General features: G+C 53.0%; 1 protein-coding gene and 1 long non-coding RNA gene across 2 annotated transcripts in view; both read left to right on the top strand.

Annotated features, from left to right (window-relative positions):
* Positions 1-8,356, top strand: part of LOC126048099 (uncharacterized) — a 50,217-nt gene extending 41,861 nt beyond the window's left edge. The window contains exon 3 of the long non-coding RNA XR_007508791.1: positions 8,141-8,356. This is a non-coding gene — a long non-coding RNA (uncharacterized LOC126048099). The remainder of the gene's footprint in view (positions 1-8,140) is intronic.
* An 83-nt stretch (positions 8,357-8,439) lies between these two features.
* On the top strand, positions 8,440-11,278 carry ELFN2 (extracellular leucine rich repeat and fibronectin type III domain containing 2). Its single transcript, XM_049822393.1, has one exon. It carries the CDS (start codon positions 8,781-8,783, stop codon positions 11,205-11,207), a length of 2,427 nt encoding a protein of 808 aa, XP_049678350.1. The 5' UTR covers positions 8,440-8,780; the 3' UTR covers positions 11,208-11,278.
* Positions 11,279-19,120: the final 7,842 nt, after the last annotated feature.

Below are 19,120 nucleotides of genomic sequence, written 5' to 3'. Positions count from 1 at the left end.
TATTCAACCTAATTTTCAAAGGACTGCAGCTGTCGCACTGAGATAATCTGTTAATTATAACAGTCATTGTGTTTTGGCAATGGAAGAAAAAAACAGGCTCTAAACAAGGCAAGGTAGTGGGGAAAAGAGAGGGGAGGCACGGCTGTGTCAAAATGCATGTCAGATGTTAGCTTGAAATATAGGTGGGCGAGCTGGCCGGGAGGAGGGTCCCTTCCCAGCGGGGCTGAGCTCTGCCGTTGCCTGAGGGTGGTGGATGAAGGGGAGGTGGAAGCAGCCATGTGGAAATACAAGGTCCTGTCCAGCATGGGGCTACTCCTCTGGCTGAATCCAGGCAGGCATTGACCAGAGGAAGAGCTTTGAGGTGCACAAGTGTCCCTGTTAGCCTGTGCTGTCACAGCATTTCACGGTCACCTGAAATTCGCCATGTCCTCCCCCCTGCCCCTTTCCTCTGCTTCTGCCCCACACCAGGTCAGGACTGCATCTGTCATATTTGAACCACCATCTGTAACAGCTTCTGCTTCTGGTTGACTCTCCATTTGCGGGAAAACTGAGCACAGGGGCTGCCCCATCTTTTGACACCTTGCAGGCTAATGACTTGGGGTAATGACACATGACTGTCAGACACACTCTGGCTGGGAAAGCCACTCAAGGGCAGCCCCTTCCTCTCACTGGAACAGTGGCTCAACCTCTGGAGTTTTCGTGCTGGAGTTGTACCAGGGTGGCTGCTTGTTCTACCTGGAGAGAGGTTTCACTGCCAGCAAGGGAACCTCTCTTGCAGGGAAGGTTCCCTGGAAGGCGAGAGCACATTGAAGGATGCTGGAATGCCAATGCTTGTGCCCTGCAAGAGTTTGCAGGCCTGGAGGTATCCTCCGCAGGATGACTGGCCGCCAGTGCGCCTTGTGAAGTGATTGCTACCCTCAGCCAGCCCAGGACCTATGTGATTCCTTAGGCTCTGAGTCCCTCCAGCAAGAGACAGTAGTGAACTGTAATGCAAGGGACTAACCCCCTCCATGCCCCTTCCCTGCAGGGTAGCGTGTTTGGGGGCACTCCACACTGGCACCGCTGGGTTGCTGAGGATGAATGTATTTAGCATCCAGAAATACTGGAGGTATGCTTGGTTTGAGTGAGGGCATCTCCCAAATACCTTGTGGACCTGCTGTTCACAGCCAGCCCAGTGAAAACCAGGAGCTGCTCTTGTAGGAAAAGGGCAGCAAGGCGTCCACAGGACTGCAGAGGCATCACAGTGACCCTGAGGGGATGGGGCTCTTCATACAGCCCAAGAATTTCTCCTGACCTCATGCCGGACATGCTGCCCTCCCCTGCACACACACAGAGCCAGTGCTCCCACCCTGTTTCCTACAGCAGCTCCCTCCCATGCACCCAGAGCCCCCACTCCTGCCCCGTTATCTGCCGCAGCTCACACGCACACTCACGCAGACCTGACGCTCCTGTCCCTTTCCCACTGCCCCCCCCCCCCCCCCCACTTGCAGAGAACGGGGGTCATTCCCCATCCCCTACAGCAACTCCATCCCACGCGCAGATGTACGGAGCCAGCCCTCGCACCCTTGCTCCCTACGGTGGGTGATTCACGTCGGGGGACACGTACAGAAGGAGTGCTCCCACCCTTTTTCCTACAGCCCTTCTCCCCTACACACACTCGCACGCCCGTGGCCGTCTCCCGTGATCCACGCACGCCCACGCGCAGCCCGCGCTCCCACCCCGTTCCCTACGGCTCCTCACCCCCCCCGCCCCCCCCCCCCCCCCACTCCCACCCCTTTCTCCACAGTCACTGCTTCATGCAAACACACGTGCACACACACGTACGCTCGCACCCAGCGCTTCGCCTGCTTCCCCACGGCAATTCCGCCCCCCCCCCCCCCCACCAGGAGTCAGCGCTCATTCTCTGCTTCACGGAGTGATTAACCCACGTACACACTCGGCCCACACACCCACCCCATCACCTATAGCAACTCCTCCGCATATACTCCCCCTTTGCCTCGCTCCCTCCCCATCGCCAACAGGAATTATTTCTAAGCCTTCATGTCTGGGTTCATGGGATGACACCAGGGGCAGTGATGTTTCCCAGGCCCCCCTCTCCCCTGGAGGGAGAGCGATGAAGGTGGCTTTATTGCTGCTAATATTTTTTTATGGAACCTGTAATCTCTTGACATCCTTTTCTACCTGGAGGAGGCTGTTCCCCACGCCTACCCACATGCGTGCACTCCTGTGGGCTGCTGCGGGCTGTCTGGGTGGAGCTGGTTTGATGCAAATCCCCCTTAATCTTCAATAATCATATTAATATAAAAGGTAACCATTTCACTTTGGAAAACAAAGGTGGCTCTCTGGCCTGCCAAGGAACCACTGGCATATGAAAGACCTTTCTGGCAGTATTTATCACTCTAAAATAAGATTTACGCTTCTAAAGCTCTTTCTTTTCTTTCATGCTTCTGAGCTGCTTCATTTTTCTCCCCTGAGCTTTCCCATTCTCTCTTTCTTGCTGCCTAACAAATTAGGCATCTAATCACTGTTGGGGAGGCGCGATGGGAGAGCAGGGGTTTTATATACAGCATCGTGTTGGGTTTTTTTCACGGTTAGTCTTTAAGCTGTTTGGCTCAGCAAAGGTTTGGAATCAACGGCTGTGCATTTGCTTGAGCCTGGGTGCACGTGTATGGCAGACGGTAACTTCAGGTTAACACCTGAACCCTTCCCATGCCCCGAACTGGCCAAAGGGCAGGACTGCAGAGCAGCATGTCCTTGGGGCAATCCTACAGCCTGTATTTCAGCCCTCTGCCCTGTGCAGGACCCCATCGCTGCTGGCTGGAGTTCGAGCGCTGTGAGCATCCTTGCAGCCATGTCCTGGGAGAAGCAGCTGAGATCCTGCGTGGTTTTGTGGGCTTCCTCAGCGCAGTGTCCTGCTGGGATCCTAGTGCTCTGGGCTTCCTCATGTCAGGAACAGCTGGAGTTTGGGAGCTGTGAGCTTCTTCCCCCCTCATGGCAGGGCCAGCCCAGCTTTCAGAGGGATGATTTTTCTCCCAGCAGGCACTCTGGATTCATATACGGTGAAATGAACCTGCCCAGAACTGAACCACGAGACTTCTTTTGTGGCAGCACTCTGCCAAAATTCACAGAGCCTCTAATGTTGAGTGGCCACCCTTCAGCAGCACCCACTGATACTGGTTCAACCCCTATAAGGGATGGAGTCTTTGTGTGGTTAGTGACATGAAAACACTTTTCGTTGCATGACTTTCTAAGGTGGCTCTACAGCTTTTTTTTTCTTTTTTATGTTTCTGCCTAAGCCAGCTCCTCTGTCCTCTAGATTTTTGAAGCTACAGGGCCAATTTTGAACAAATGTAATGTTGGGATGGATCTCAGAGATGCTGAGATCTTACATGTTTCATGAAAATAGGAGGATAAATTAGAGAAGACAGAAAGCGAGAGAGAAGCCTTCACAGAGCCCCATTAAAGGAAAGAGTGCTGTGTGAGCTCGACCCTTGGTGGACATCAGAGAAGCTGCAGTAGAAGACATTCTCTCTCTCTCTCTCTCTCACATACATGCATACAAATGTCTTCCATGTCACAAATCCACAGGTCATTGGGCTTCCTGCTCCCTCTTCTCTCAATCCCCAATTTCTCAGGGCTTCTGGAGCACCTTTGGGAACAGCCACAGGTTCTCTGCTGCATGATTTGATGGTAACTCCTGCAATAAACGGGAGCATCCCTGGAAGCAGTGGGGCTGAGAGGAAAGGGGCTGCTGTGGTGTAAGTGCCACACCAGTGCTGCAAGCTTCTCCCACAGCACTGTCCTTTCACTATAGCTGGCGCAAAAGCAAGGACCATCTCTGGGTGGTGATTTGAAGCAGCTGCGGTGATGCTCAGACCAGTGCCTATTACAGAGACTATCCAGCAGGTGTGGAGAGTCCCTCCAAGTAAGGCACCAACTCCCAGTACCAAGCGCCCCTAGGAAAGGCTCCTTTTTTCGGAAAGTGGCTAGAGAAATCCTGGAAGGACCTTGAAGCCAAGAGTGGGAATGCAGAGACCCTTGGGGATGGTGTGTGTGCCCTGAGGCCGCCAGCAGCAGGCAGTGCACTGAGCTGGGAAGAGGGCTGATGCCCAGATGAAGCGCAAAGCGTAAGAAAGCATCAGGAGCTTTGGCCTGGTTTCGGGGTGTCCCCAGAGGAGCCAAGAATGTTTGGCAGGTTTTTAATGCATGCATTTCTAATGGGAGGCTCTTAGCACCGTTTAAGCAATGGTAGAATTAAGTGCTGGCTTTTCCAGTGCACTGGGCCCCAGGAGGACAAGGTTGACAAGGTCAGAATTTCAGGCCCAAATTGCTGCTGTATGTGGGTTTTCTGGTTTCCATTTTACACCATGGCCTCTAGACCTTGTATCCTTTCTCTGTCATGGTCCTTCCACCCCCCAGCCCCCAGCTCCTCCCTGTCCCTCATATCATGCCTGTCCACACTTTCAGTGGTTGTATTTTAACCTGCCCTCATACCTGGCCCTCTAACTAGTGACTGCGCTCCTGTGTCACCCCCCGTGCTACCTTGATCCCCAAGCCAAAGGGTTTTCTGTGGCTATCACGACATCCAGCTCCTAAATCAGATGTGGGGCTCTCCTCCTTCTATTTTGCCCTCCCTACTATCTCCTCTGAACAGGGGAACCATCCCTGTGGCCTCCTCTTCTTCTCCAAACACTCTGGTGCAAAGAAATGCCAATAACATTGAGGTATCCATTAGTAGGGAATAAACCAGAAGGAAATCGTTGGGACCTCAGAGCTGATGGGTTGACTTTGTGGCAGCCAAGGAAGGTACAGCCATTCATGGGCACAATGCCACTACTGTTCCTTGATGCTCTCACATACGTGAGGATGGCCAGGAGCCCAGGGAACATTGTAAGAGCCATCTTGGGTTACAATGGAGAGTGTTGGAACCCTACAGCCAGGTAGGCCCAGCACATTGGGGGTGGTGACCTTGCACCTGCCCTATAAACCAGATCCCATGTCCCAGCTTTTCCCCTCACCTGTAATCACAGCCTCCCTCCACACCAGGCTCTCCACAACTCGTGTGTCCCCTTTCCTTGGCTCTTCTCTGGGCTGGAGTTGCTTGCCCTTGCTCTCCCTGCCCACCCTGCATCCCTACATCTTCTTGCTCTGTTGCCTGAGAAGCAAGGGAGGGAATCAGCCAACTCCACTGTCAACGCCTTTCAGGCCAGCAGAAAGGACAAAATGTTGCTTGTGTTGTTGGACTCCAAAGCTATCTGATTTATGTTCATTTGGCTCTAGACAGTTGAGGGAGGGCATGGTGCTGACCCCCATCCCTGGCCTCCCCTTGCCTGTGAATTGCCAGTGTCAGGGAGCTCCTGCTCCCTAAAGTGCAGGGCATGGCTGTGGTGGAGCTGGAGACCCGCATTCCTATGGCATTGCTCCGGCAGGGACTGACAGCACTGGGCTGAGCTGAAATGGAGTCCTGGGCCATGGGCAGGGGTGGAGGAAGCCACAGATTGGGCTGGCCTCGGAGCCCTTAAAACCAGTGTGATAGCAGGGAGACAGGAGCCATTGGGGAAAGAATGGCAGGGTCTGCGTATTTCTTGTACATAGCCACCTTGGGGACCCAAGGGGAGCAATGAGTTTGGCATGAGGAATGGCTTTGACCTTCCTTTGGCCTGTGGCTGAGGCAAGGTTGCACAGCCAAGGTGGGAGGTAGATAGGAAGCAGGTCTTCTCTGCGTGGTCCCCTTGCTTTTGACACATAGCAAGGATAAACACCACCTTCATTTCCATCCACCCCCTAACCCAGCCATCTCTTTCTGGGCTGCTAGGACATCTCCCCTTCCCAAACTCTCTCTGTGCTGCCTGAGTGCAGCTCCCTGGGTGGGATGGGGTGGCTCTCAGTGATTACTGGGGCTGCTGCAGAGGAATGTGGTCCTGGCCTCAGGGTTTCTCCCTGTGCCCCATGAACGAGCTACAGCAGGCAGTGATGACTTCAGCACAGCGTTTGGAGCAGTCTGTCCTACTAGAAGGGGTCAAAGCAAGGGGGCTGGGATGTTCCTGTATGGAGATGGATATTGTGCAGGGTATTTGGTGAAGTGAGACAGGCCAAAGCATAATGGTCAGAGAAGGACTCTGGCTAAAATCTGGGCTATGCTTTTCACTGCTTGCTGAGGGGCTGCCCCTGGCCTCTCCTGGGGTGGACATAATTTAGGCACCAACGTGCAAAAAACGTGATCGTACCTGCCATTCTTTTGTTCAGTGGAAGAGACTAGGCAAAGTGAAGGAGCATTAGAGGGGAAGGTAAAGGAACAGAGATGGTATGGGGGATTGGCTGTGTCTCTGCATGCCATCACCTCTGAAAAAGGTGGGACAAAGCAGGGGACTGGCACTGAGGAATATGAGAGGTCTGTGAGTCCCAACCTGTGGAGAGCCAGCTGTGCCTCCTATATGATGCATCTGGGGAGACAGTGTCAGGAAATTATTTCTCATTGGATTATAAGGCTGAGAAACAAAGCAACAGACTGTAAAAACCTCTGCCTTCTGCTTCAGTGCTGGCTGATGCAAAGCTGAGGCAGCAGCTGGAGGTTGTCATATGACAACCATAAATGACATGAGTTTGGTGGCCTCAGATGATGAGCTGTGGGGAACAGAGGCTTTCTCTCTGTCTTTTCCATTGGTCTAGCTCTTCCCCCCTCCCTTCCCTTCTCCATCTTGGCTTTACTTTTTGGATTATTGAATATTTAAGTGTTTCTCTGTGACACTATCTCTGATCCTTTAATCCAGCTGGCCTGGTAATTCCACAGACCCAAATCAGCTCAGATTTCTCCACAGACATAAGCCTTGTTCCTCAAGGGTTCACTCCTCCTCCATTTATCTTCCTTCATTTTATTTCTGCCCTTTGTGTCTCTGTGCTAGAAATTGGTTCGCCTTTCGCAGCAAAAGCTTCAGTGATATCTGTAGTGAGCAGCCTCCCCCCAAAATAAAAGGGGCAAGAGGGGATCTATTTTTCATTAACTAAGAATCCTTTTCTCTGTTTTTTTTTATTGTCTTTCTCCTCAAAATTAAAAAAAAAAAAAAAAGACAGCATAGTGCCCACATGTTTTATCTGCTGTATGAAATTATTTCCTCTGCACCGCCTGAGGACATCCCTGCCAGGCTCCTGTCAGCACACTGGGAGAAGGGCTGAACCTGTAGCCGGAGGGAAGGGTGCTCCAGGCTGCCTTTCCCAGTCAGAACCAGGAGCTTACCTAGAGCCATTGAAGCAAATGTCACTTTGCTGCTGATTCCTGCAAGGTGTCCTTTCCCACAAATGGGCAGTGTTCATAGCCCCCAAGGGGAGGTGGCAAAGTAGGAAGGTGGAAGCTGTGCACCTCTCTTTGGTGGGGGTAGGTGGGTGATGTGCTCCAGCTCAGACCTGCTGGCATTGCTGGGTGAGAGACTGGAGGCTGGTATTTGACACACTACTTACACCCTTCTCCCCCGCCCCGCCGCCCCCAGCATGCTCAAGCCAGGCTGGCTCACCTCAACAGCTTTGTCCCTTCACCAAGAGGCAGGAACAATTTTTAGAGCACAAGTGGTTACACGTGGCTTGAATTATTTATCCCTCTTGCATCAAGGAAGGAAGGAAACAAACAAAAAAGTGGTGTTTTTTGTTTTTTGTTTTTTTTTTTTGTTTTTTTTTTTTTTTTAGGAGGGAAGGCTTGTCTGCATTTTCCCTGCTACGTGCTTTCTGTGTACATCATTTTCAGGCAGCTGAAAATCTGTGACTTTGGTTGTGCTTGGGGCTTGCCTTTGTTTACACTAGGAGTTTTGAGCCACCCGCAATAACAACCTTATGTTTCCTACCCTCCATCCCCTTCCCCTTCTACCCCCATGCTGCTGCCTTCCCCCAGGTCCCTGGCTGTGATCACATACTTAAGGGAGCCTGGGTACCCTTCTGCATACCCCTGATATGAGATTATACCTCGCGAGGGTTCCCTTCTCAAAGGCTTATCAGCATGGCAGGCAGTACCACTCCTCTCTTCCTTGCACCCCCCATAATGCGGTCTCTTCCCCATCTCCCTCTTCTCATGAAACCTTGCTGTCTATACTCTTATCTCAAAGACCCCTCCAACTGATGCCTCTTCTTGTCTCCTGTGTGCTTTCTTTTCCAGATTCCAGTGACAGATGGATCTCTCTCGTGCACACTTGCTCTTTCCCTCTGTATTTTTTGTTTTCGACATTTTTGATCTGAAGCTCTGAAGCTTCTCAGAGGGAACCCGGGAGAGAAGAAGGAGAAGGAGGAGGAACCGAGGGAGCGTGAGCGACAGAGGAGGCAGCCCTGCCTTGTTCTTCCAAATCACACCGTGGAGGGGCGGGGGAAGACTAGAGAGGGGGGAGGACTTGGGTTTGTTTTGGGGTGGGTTCAGTGTAGGTGGGGGGTGGGTGGGAGGGAGAAAAGTGGAAAAGGTGGTCGAGTCGCTCATAAGCATCAAAGAAGATTCGTTATCCTCGGTCTGAATTTTTGTTTAGAAAAGAAGCACAAGGTAGTTCCCTTCCAGACCAATCATCCATGCTCATAGCTTTTGGGTGTGCTGGAAGCAGATTGCACGTGTTCCCCCTGCTCCATGCTCCTGGCTTGACCCAGAGGGCAAGAAGAAATAATGGTAACGACACCCAATAGGACTGGGGTGCTCATGCCCTTGCATCGCTAAACCCCAGTTACTGCCCCTTTCTCTTCCCTCTGCCCCTTAGTTTCCTTTTGCTGTGGTCCTGAGATTTGGGGTTGGGTTGGTTTTGTTTTTTTCCATCCTGATGAGGGCACCACTGCAGACCATGATGTGCCTGGGGTTGTGGGCAGCTGCCCTGCTCTGCTTGTTTTCCCCTGGCACCGTGCGAGGTGACTGCTGGCTGATTGAGGGGGACAAAGGTTATGTGTGGCTGGCCATCTGCAGCCAGAACCAGCCCCCGTACGAGACCATCCCCCAGCATATCAACAGCACGGTGCACGACTTGCGTCTGAACGAGAATAAGCTCAAAGTGGTGCTGTACTCCTCCCTCAACCGCTTCGGCAACCTGACTGATTTGAACCTGACCAAGAATGAGATCTCCTATATCGAGGACGGGGCTTTCATGGGCCAGTCAAACCTCCAGGTCTTACAGCTGGGCTACAACAAACTCACCAACCTGACAGAGGGCATGTTGCGGGGCATGGCCCGTCTCCAGTTCCTCTTTGTGCAGCACAACCTAATTGAGCTGGTCACCCCTACTGCCTTCTCTGAGTGCCCCAGCTTGATTAGCATTGACCTGTCATCTAACCGTCTCAGCCGCCTGGAGGGGAACACTTTCACCAGCTTGAGCAATCTGATGGTGTGCGAGCTGGCTGGCAACCCCTTCAACTGCGACTGTAGCCTCTACAGCTTTCTTAACTGGCTGGCGCTCTTCAACAATGTCACCAAGAACTATGACCGGCTCCAGTGTGAGACTCCGCGGGAGTTCGCTGGGTACCCGCTCCTGGTACCTCGGCCTCACCACAACCGCAATGCCATCACCATCTTCCAGTCCATGTGCAGAGGTGGCACCATCCCTTCCCTCTCCAGGGTCAACCCTACCCCTTACACCCCTGACTCCCAGCGAGACCTGGACGAGGGCTCAGCCATCAGCCCTGGGGACTTCCTCTCAGTCAAACCTCCAGCTTCCTCCACCACTGACTCCTCCTTCAGTCCCAGCATCAAGCTCCACGATGTCACCATTACCTCAGCCATCCTGATGGTAACCATCCCCATGCCCTACAGTAAGATGTATGTGCTGGTCCAATACAACAACAGCTACGTTTCTGACATAGCAACACTGAAGAGCAAGAAGGAATATGTCACTGTCAACAAGCTGAAGGCCCACACTGATTATACTTTCTGCGTGGCCTCCATCCGCAACAACAGGCGCTACAACCACACTTGCCTGACCTTTGCAACACGGAGCAAAGGCAGGGAGGACCCTATTTCCAGTACTTCCACCACGACACACTATATCATGACCACCCTGGGTTGCCTCTTTGGGATGGTCATTGTCCTGGGAGTGGTGTACTACTGCCTGCGGAAGCGGAGGATGCAGGAGGAGAAACAGAAGTCCCTCAATGTCAAAAAGACCATTCTGGAAATGCGTTACGGATCAGATATTGATACCAGTACCATGGTCCATCCTTCCCAGAAGCTGGGTGAGCCACCAGTCATCCCTGTCTCACGGATGTCCTCCATCCCTTCCATGATTGGGGAGAAGTTGCCCCCATCAAAGTCAATGGAGGCTGGGATGGAGACTCCTAAAGTCACCACCAAAGGTAACTACATTGAGGTGCGGACTGGTGGTGGGGATGGGCTGGAGCGAACCCAGCGGGATGAGGACCTGAGGGAACTTGACAATGGGCAAGGCTCAGCTGCTGAGATCTCTACTATAGCCAAGGAGGTAGACAAGGTCAACCAGATCATCAACAACTGCATTGATGCCCTCAAGCTGGACACAGCCTCATTCCTGGGTGGTGGGACTGGTGTTGACTCAGACATGGCCTTTGAGTGCCAGTCCATCCCAGCCAGTTCCTCGGGTGGGCTAGAGCGGCCCAGCTTTCTTTCCCCACCCTACAAGGAAAGCTCCCACCACCCTTTGCAGCGCCAGCTCAGTGCTGATGCTGCCGTGGCCAGAAAGACCTGCAGTGTCTCCTCTAGTGGCTCCATCAAGAGCGCCAAGGTCTTCAGCTTGGATGTGCCTGATCACCCACCACTCAGCAAGTCTGACTCCAAATACATTGAGAAGGGCAGCCCACTCAACAGCCCTTTGGATCGTCTTCCCTTGGTGTCCCCGGGCGCCATCCACCACTTGGAGGTCAAGCCTTCTTACCATTGCAGTGAGCACCGTCACTCCTTCCCAGCCCTGTACTATGAGGAAAGTGCTGACACCTTGAGCCAGCGGGTGTCATTCCTCAAGCCACTCTCCCGGTCCAAGCGAGACTCCACGTACTCCCAGCTCTCCCCCAGACACTACTTCTCGGGCTACTCCTCCAGCCCTGAGTACTCATCAGAGAGCACCCATAAGATCTGGGAGCGATTCCGGCCTTACAAGAAGCACCACAGGGAGGAGGTTTACATGGCGGCTGGGCATGCCCTGCGGAAGAAAGTTCAGTTTGCCAAGGACGAGGATCTGCATGACATCCTGGATTACTGGAAAGGAGTCTCTGCTCAGCAGAAGCTGTGACTCTCCCTCGCTCTTTCCAAGGAAACAATACAAAACAAGACCCCCCCCCCCCAACAACCAGAAAAAAAATATGCCACTTGACTGTGAAAAATAAACCAACAACAAAATACTCCCGACAAATACAAAACTGACAAAATCGTTTCTTAAAGTTTACAACAACAACAGAAAGCTCTCACACACACAGACACACACACGCAGACACACACACACGCCGAATTGTCTCTACTGTGTTACGGGGACCATTGTTCTGCCTGCAGATGGTTGGGAGGAGCATCCTGCTCTGACACTGTGGTAACAACACTGGAGTGTGTGGGGGGGTGGGAATGGCCTGGGAGAGGGTGGCAGTGGTGGCAGGGGAAGGGCAGGGATGGACACTCACTGGGCATGAAACTCAGCTGTGAACTATTGCTCTTTCTGTCCCTGTCGAGGGCTGATTTTTCTTTTGGGTGGGAGGGGAGGGCTTTGGTTTAGAAAGCTTCTCTGCCCACCTGATACACCTGCTTTTCCAAATCTTCCATCACTAATTTTTCCCTCATTTCCTTTGGCAGTGGAGGCTTTTCTCTCTCCCATGCCCTTCCACTATAGGTGGGATCTGTTGGAAGAAGTTCTCTGGCTTCTTTTCCTTTGCCTTTCCCTGCTCTTCTCTGTTAAGGCTCCCTAGGCTTTCACTTTCTGTCTAGATACTTCACAAACCTCCACCCTCCTCAGAGGAAGGAGAGGAGGTGTGAAGGACCAAGGGAGGTAGGACCTGCCATACAACAGGCTCTGTGCCCTTGCTGCTCTTCCTCCTTTCCTTCTCCCGCCATGTTGTTGCTGATGAACACCAGCAATTCTGGAGCGATGGCCATTCTTCAGGTCTGCTCAGAGCCAGTTTTCTGCCAGTTGGTGGGGGGTATGAGTGTGCTCTTTGGCATGGCAAGCCAGGTCCTCAAGGAGTGGTGGAGGAAAAGGCAGGAAGGTCTGGTCTCTCAGAGGTATCAAGGGTTCCCATCTCTCCACAAGTGTCACAGGTCAGAGGTCCTCCCCACCATACACACCTATGCTCAGGCTGCCCTTGTGCAGTAGGTTTAATACTCTTTGTTCATGTCTCCCTTACTCTGAGGAAGGGACCTGGAGGGGAGCTCAGCAGAACAAGTTCTACATGAAGCTTCCGCAGCTCTTCCCAACTGACTTGTACCATGGGGTGTGGGATGGGTGGGTGTGCGTGAGAAGAGCATCACCCAACTTCATCACTTGCAGGTGGATGCGAAGAATAGGATTTCAGTTGCTCGCCTCACTGGGTTGACAGAAAAGCCATGAAGTGGCTTCCTCTTGAATAGGCCATGGACATTCTGGCATGGATAGGAGGCAGCCTAGGGTGAAGGCAGAAGCACAGGAAATAAAAGGGATGTGAGAATGGGACCTGGGAGTAGTCCAAGAGGGATGGCTCCAGAAGTTCCCTTCGTGTGTGCAGCCACACTGTGTGAGCTGGCCTGGAAGAGGATACCAGCCTCTGGATGGCAGCGTTCCTTTGAATACTTAGAGGCCCTCATGAGAGTCACAGCAACATATCACCTCCTAAATCCTCCACCTCCTCATAGCTACCTGTGACAAATTCTTCTTAGGGATCCTTTAACGTCTTGGCAAAAACCCGGTTTCTCTTGCTAGGTCCCAACCTCTGTCCCTTGGATAGAAGATCTGCCACAGAGTTGGGAATAAGCCTACTGCTGAATGAGCTACTTTGTCCCATTTCTGAGCAGCCCAACGAAGCACAATCTTGGCACCGTCTCCCCCAAAGTTTTCTTGTCAGGCGGGGGTGCTGCCTGCTGACTGCGTCTTTATGCGGCACAGTGAGGTTCCTCTCCATGAGCTGCGCACCCCAATTCTTGACAATCGTTCACCTCTATCAGGATGAGGGTGAGGGCCTGTGTTGTGTTGGCCTTTCCTAAGTGGCTATTTCCTTTTTGAGGTGCTCCTCAGAAACCCCATAGTTTTGGGGGGCCCTGGGAAAAGGATGAGGATATGGGAGTTTCTCTGGGAGGTATTTACATGCTGCCTGCAGAGAACCTGCCCATTATCTGTCAGGTAGTAGCACTGCCAGCTGTGAGAGCTGGTTTCTATGCCACAGGTGACGTGACTTCATCTTCTGTAAGTGAGGAGCAGCAGTATCAGAGCCTGGTGTGTGAAAACCAGAGCGGGGTTCCCCAAGATCTGTACCTGTGAAGATCCGTGGGGTCCCTTCCTTGTAGGGATGCTGATGGTAACAATCCTAAGCCACGTCCTGATCCCATTGCTTCAGCCTCTTTCAGCCTGCTTCCCCACAGTCAAAGCATCGGTTTGCCTTGAGTCCAGAGGTATTCATGGGACTGACTCCACACTGTAAGAGCCAGTCCAACCCAGAGGAAAGGGTGCGTGTGCACACGTGTGTGTGTGTATGTATGTGTAGGGGAATGAAGGGAAGTCACATCGCTGCTGCCAGGCATCCCTCTATGTTGGGACGATGCAGCAAATCAAGACAGGTAAATGCTGTGAGAGGTACTTAGGCACAGCAGAGACATCTCCAGCTACCACATGGAGCAGGCCCAGTGGTCTTCCAGTGTGGCAACCATCCAAGCAGGAAAGACTAATGGCTGGGGCACAGAACTGGATGGGAAAAGGGGGGTGACAGGCATGGGGGGATGAAGTCCTGTTCCTCTCCCCACCTCTTCCCTCCCTGTGCTTCTCTGCTGTGTGGTCTTGTAATCAGTTCCACTCAGTCTATACTTTTGGGGGGAGTGTTAACCGGTAATGGTTTCTGCTCCCTCGCCCCATCACCCCAATGAGGCAGTAAAGAAAGGTCAGGGATAGAGCTATCATCAGGCCCTTCTTTCGCCTGTGGTGGGGGTAAGGCTGGGTAGGAGGACAAGCCATTTCTCTCCCAACTGTAGCCCCCCACTCCAAATCAGTGGGTGAAGTTTGCACAAGATGGACTGTTCTGTGGGAGGAAGAGGGCAAGGAAGGGGAACAAAGTGTCTCACCTTCCTTCCTCCTCCCTTCTTCCTTGTCCTGCTCCCTCCCCAGGGATGAGGGCTCGCAAAGTGACGCCTGCCCTGTCGGAGGAAAGCAGATTTAACGTTCTATTTGCATGATGATTTTACTGTATTTTTCTGAGCAAACACCTGTTGTGTATGTGCCAGTTTGTTGGAATTTAACCTCCTCTCCCAAAGTCTCTCCTGTCCTCATCCCTGTTTTCCCTGCTCCTTTCATTCATCCCTGATGTGATTTTATGAGAGACTCCTACCAGTTTGGGAGGGAGCACACCCCAAAGAGAACCCACCCCAATCAGCCCCATGAAAAACATTCCTTCTTCTTTCCAGTGTCCCTCTCCCCTTTCCCCAAATGTGGTCTCTCGGCTGCTTTCCAGGGTCGTGTGCGTGAAGGGGCGATGTGTTATATATCAAAGGCCTGCTCTTTCTAGTGGTCATCATTTCTCCTAATTATTTAGAAACAGGAGTGAGGCCCATCAAGATAGATCTCGCAAGAGAAATGGTCACTACCATCCCCATGCCCTGGTTGCTCTTTCCCCATATCTACAAGCAAGGCTATTCTTGGGGGAACAAGGAGAGCTTCAGCTGCAGGGAAACCTCTGATACAGTGAAAGCTTGATGCGGAGCTGGTTGCGATCACTTAGAAGACCTCCCACCACCTTCCTCTCATTGATTGCAGGGAGCTCTGGATTAGGTCTGTCCTACCCCTCCTCTCCGATGGGTGGCCCTGGCAGAGGGCAGGGCATGATGAAACCTTTAAGGTCTTTGTGGTGGGAAAAAGCATGGAGAGACTGCCTAAAGCTTCTCAGCCCTCTATGGCTTGGCTTTGGCAAGAGTCCCTCACCTCTGCCTTCTCCCAGGGCAAAGTGGATCCGTGGGGCAGAACCAGGACCAGCCCCTTTCACACTTTATTTCTGGGTTGGTGACTCTTGGCAGGGAAAACAGGGGTTTAGTTCACCTCGCTGGAAAGCATGGAGGGTGAGGAATGAAGTTGGGTGCTCACCTGCCCTCTTCCCCCAAGGAACAGGCTTGGGGGGAGCCTGGGCTGGATTCCTGCACCCAGCAGAGCGAAGGTGAGACCCTAGCTGTGCTGTTCCCGTGGGGCAGAGCTCTTCCCCACCCCTGCCAGTGCTGCCCCAGCTTCTGCTGCGGTGCCACGTTCCCCTCTCCCCTCCCCACTCTTCCATGCTGAATAAATCCCTCCCGAGGCAGGTGTGAAATATTCATGACTGACAAATGAAGATTTATGTCGGGCTGAGGAGGCCTCTGTGTGTTTGCAATTCTAATCAGCCTGCCTTCCCGGAGGAGGCTCTGCCAGGCAGGCTTGGGGGAAGGAGAGGGAGATGCAGGAGGGAAGGGGGAAAAGGAGCTGAGGAAGAGAGAGGAGAGGCAGACACAGCAGGGTTGAGGAAGGTGTGGTGGGACCAAGGAATGGGGAGGCGAGGAGGGGACAGGTAGAGGGAGATGGACAGGGTGAAGAAGAGGGACAGGCTGGAAGGACTGGGGGATGAGATGGCCACACTGGAAAGAATGGGATGGGAAAGAGAGAAAGGGACCAGCCAGAGAAAGGGTTGAGTGCAGGGGTGGAGGCTCTCTGAGGCGGGGAGTAAGTCAGCAGTGCCTGAAGAAACAAGCTGGGCAGACTTCGTGATGAGCTGTGGCCCCTCTCTGTAGGGCAGAGTCAGCGCTACAGGGCGGGCAGCTGCCACACGGGCAGGAGCTGGACCCAGGGCCCCGAATGCACGTTTGCCATGCTTGTCGCTGACTCTGGAAAGCTCAGCTGCGTCTGGAAGGACACACAGCCTCCGGGAGCCTGGAGAACGCCCCTTCCACCGCCATCACCTCCTTCAGCACAAGCCGCGTGCAAGAAGAGCCTCGTGGAGCCGCATCCTCCTGCCGGAGCCAGCCTGCTGCCGTCCCACCATCTGAGCGGGAGGGAGCATCTTCAGGGTGTCTCGGTGTGGGACGGACACGGAGTGCCACCCTCCACCGGGCTACGGGGGTCTCTTGGAGGGCTGGCGGAGCCTTGCCTCCCCTCAGCGGCCCCCTGCCCACCCTGGCCGAGGCAGATGTTTTTGGGGTCTTTCCCCGAAGAAAGGCAGAGGGGAGCGTTCTGTTGCCTCCCCGGCCCCCACACACGCACTCACTCCTGCACCCCGTCCCTCCAGCCGCTTTGGCCTTGTACCGTGAGGGACGTTCTCGGTCTGCCTCCCCCCCGCCGTGCGCCGTGGGGGTCTCGATACCTCTCCGCGCGCAGTCGCCCCCCCCCTCCCAGGGCCGCCCCAACCCACCTCCCCGTCCCCGGGTGGAGAGAGGACAATCTCTGCCCGCCTTCTCCTTCTCCCACCGGGTGGGCACATCCCTCCTCCTCGGCCTTTCTCCCCTTACGCCCCCCCCCGACCTCCGTCTGCCCCATCCTCGCGCGTTTGGCTTGGCCTTTGCCTCCCCCATAACAACCACCGCCACTGTGAGGCCTTGCTCTTGGGTGGCCTGCCCCCAATGTCTACTCTCCATCTTCCCCAGAGGGGGAAGAGGAAGAGGACGGCCGGGTCAGGCCAGAACCTCCAGGGCTGGTCCGGCTGGTCCATCCACAAGCACAGCACCTGGGGCGAGGGGGTGGGAAGGGACGGGCAGCTGCCGGGCACAGAGCCGGGGGTATCAGCCCTTGAATGTAAGGAAGGGCCTGGGGGGGCAGCTGCTGGGACTGGCTCCTTGTGGCCTCTTTGGTGTTCCTCCTTCCGTAACAACCCTGTGACCCCCCCTGGTTGTGTATGGACAAATTTGAGTTGGAGTTACGTTCTATTTTCTTTTCTTCCTTTTTTTTTTTTTTCTTCTTTTCCTCTTTTAGATTTTTATTTCTTTCTCTTTCTTTTCTTTCTTTTTTCTTTCTTTTCTTTTCTTTTCTTTTCCTGTTTGAAAACTGAATGGCACGAAATCGTTTTTCCTCAACTCGGAGATTCCTGTATGGAGAAAATCAATTTCTATATTTGCAATAAATTTCTTATTTAAAAAAAAAACAACAAAAAAACCCAAAAAACAACAAACAAAAAATATGAAAAGCTGCTTCTGAGTCCATTTGTCCCAGCCTTGTCTTGCAGAGGAGGTGGGATGGGATGGGAGGGAACAGGGTACGGGAGAAACTGAGAAAGCTGGGACAGGGCGTGGGAGAAGGATTATGGATTCTCCCAGGCACCCAGTGATCATCTGCTCCTCCCAAACACGCTGTTTCTCTGCCCTTGGATATCGCCTTGTTTGCACACATCCTCATTTTTACTGAGTCCTTAGTTCTGCCATGATACTGGTCCCCTCCTGCACCCATTAGCACCCAGTTCACGCCCCATTCTGGACATGCATCCAGGACTGCCTGGGTGTAGGGCATCATCTTCCTCGCCCATCACCTAGACAACAAATCCTCAGCTGGCGGTGAGACACATCCTCTGCCCGAGCTCCAGAGCTCTCCGGAGGAAGGCTGTCCAAGCCAGGTGATTCGGCCATGGGTAATGACTGAGCAATCTGTAACCTAATCCACCAGCAGATATCCTGATCTCAGCTCTTCCTAAGCATCAATATTTAAAGTCAAGAAGCCAGCAAATCCGTGGCTATTGGTGCATTTATACACATAATTAGGCGAATTTGCGTATGGTGACATAGCAGCCGTTCCTTTGCATGCCTTGTCTCTTCTCTGCCTCCTGTTTTTTCTCATTTCTAGGTTCTCCCAACAGTGGTACTGCTGCCTGGCTCAGATGGTTTCTTCTTTTGCCCTTGCACATCCAGCTTTGATCAGAGGGGGTCTAACTGTGGCTTCTGAGCTTCCTTCTTGGGTGTGCTGAGCTCACAGCCTCTGCTCCTAGTGTAGGGAGGGGCAGGAGTAAACGGTCCTAGGGGGTTGTGAATATGGACACAACAGTGACTTTCAGCTCCTGGATATATATGCTGCAGTAGCTGATGACTCCTATTAATGCTTGAATTGATTTTAGAGCAGCCTTGGGGGCAGATGCTACTACAGGCAGATGCTTCACAGTCTGACACGTTCTTCACTGGACTTGGGAAGAATGATTGTGTGTGGGAGGGAATGGTGCTGGGCTGTGCATCTCTGAGGGGTGGACACCGGTGCATAACAAAGAGGAGCTCTGCTGGGGTTAATCAGAGTTTTGTGTTCTTGGTGGAAAGCTGGATCTTTGGGTCAGGGTGGTGTTCCTGGCATCTGCATCTCTGCAGTGCAGGGATATGGGTCTTCTGAGACAGGGAATCTTAAACCTTGGGAGGAATTAATACATAAATTATAAAGAGGCGTAATCTAATCAGTAGAGTGCCCCCATGCTGTTTATTTTGTTGCTAAATTCGATTTTGTCTCCACAGTCCCTGCATTTCATCTGGCTGCTCTGCCACAGGGATGAGAAAGGACAAGATGTATTTGCAAATGATGTCCAGGGGGAGTGGGAAGCTTTAGGAAGGGAAAACTGTCAGGGCTGAAGTAATCACAAATGTCCTGAAGCCAGGTGGGGATTGTTGGGCTGGGGGGACATGGAGCAACTGTAGTCAGCCCTCTGGACCAAAATGATCTGGGATGAAAGAGTTAAGCAGTGCTTGTATTTAAGCAGCCTTTGGCTGATTCCAGTCAGGGACCTTGGGAGTCCTCCACTCTGCGCAGGGTTGTGTGAGCTGGTGTGTGTCTGGGGAAGGCATGAGGTGTGAGCTGCGTCTGGGAGTCTGTGTTGTTCTCTCAAGTGCCTCTGAATATAACCATGTCCAACTGACGCAGTCCCTGCAGCAGACCACGCTGACCTCTGCCTCCAGAACCTGCTTGGTGGACCATGACGGCTGCGTCATGGAGTGGGAGAAAGGCCCAGTGCTGGGCTGTGAACAGTGACGTGGCTGCAGTGGACAGTGGGAGGGAGGGAGTCACCT

Source organism: Accipiter gentilis, chromosome 18, assembly GCF_929443795.1.
Source record: "Accipiter gentilis chromosome 18, bAccGen1.1, whole genome shotgun sequence".
In the NCBI taxonomy this organism is placed as follows: Eukaryota; Metazoa; Chordata; class Aves; order Accipitriformes; family Accipitridae; genus Astur; species Astur gentilis.
This window is presented reverse-complemented; position numbering and strand designations above follow the sequence as displayed.

Coding starts and splice junctions, on each gene's coding strand:
- ELFN2 (XM_049822393.1), top strand. CDS start 8,781: ATGAGGGCACCACTGCAGACCATGATGTGCCTGGGGTTGTGGGCAGCT.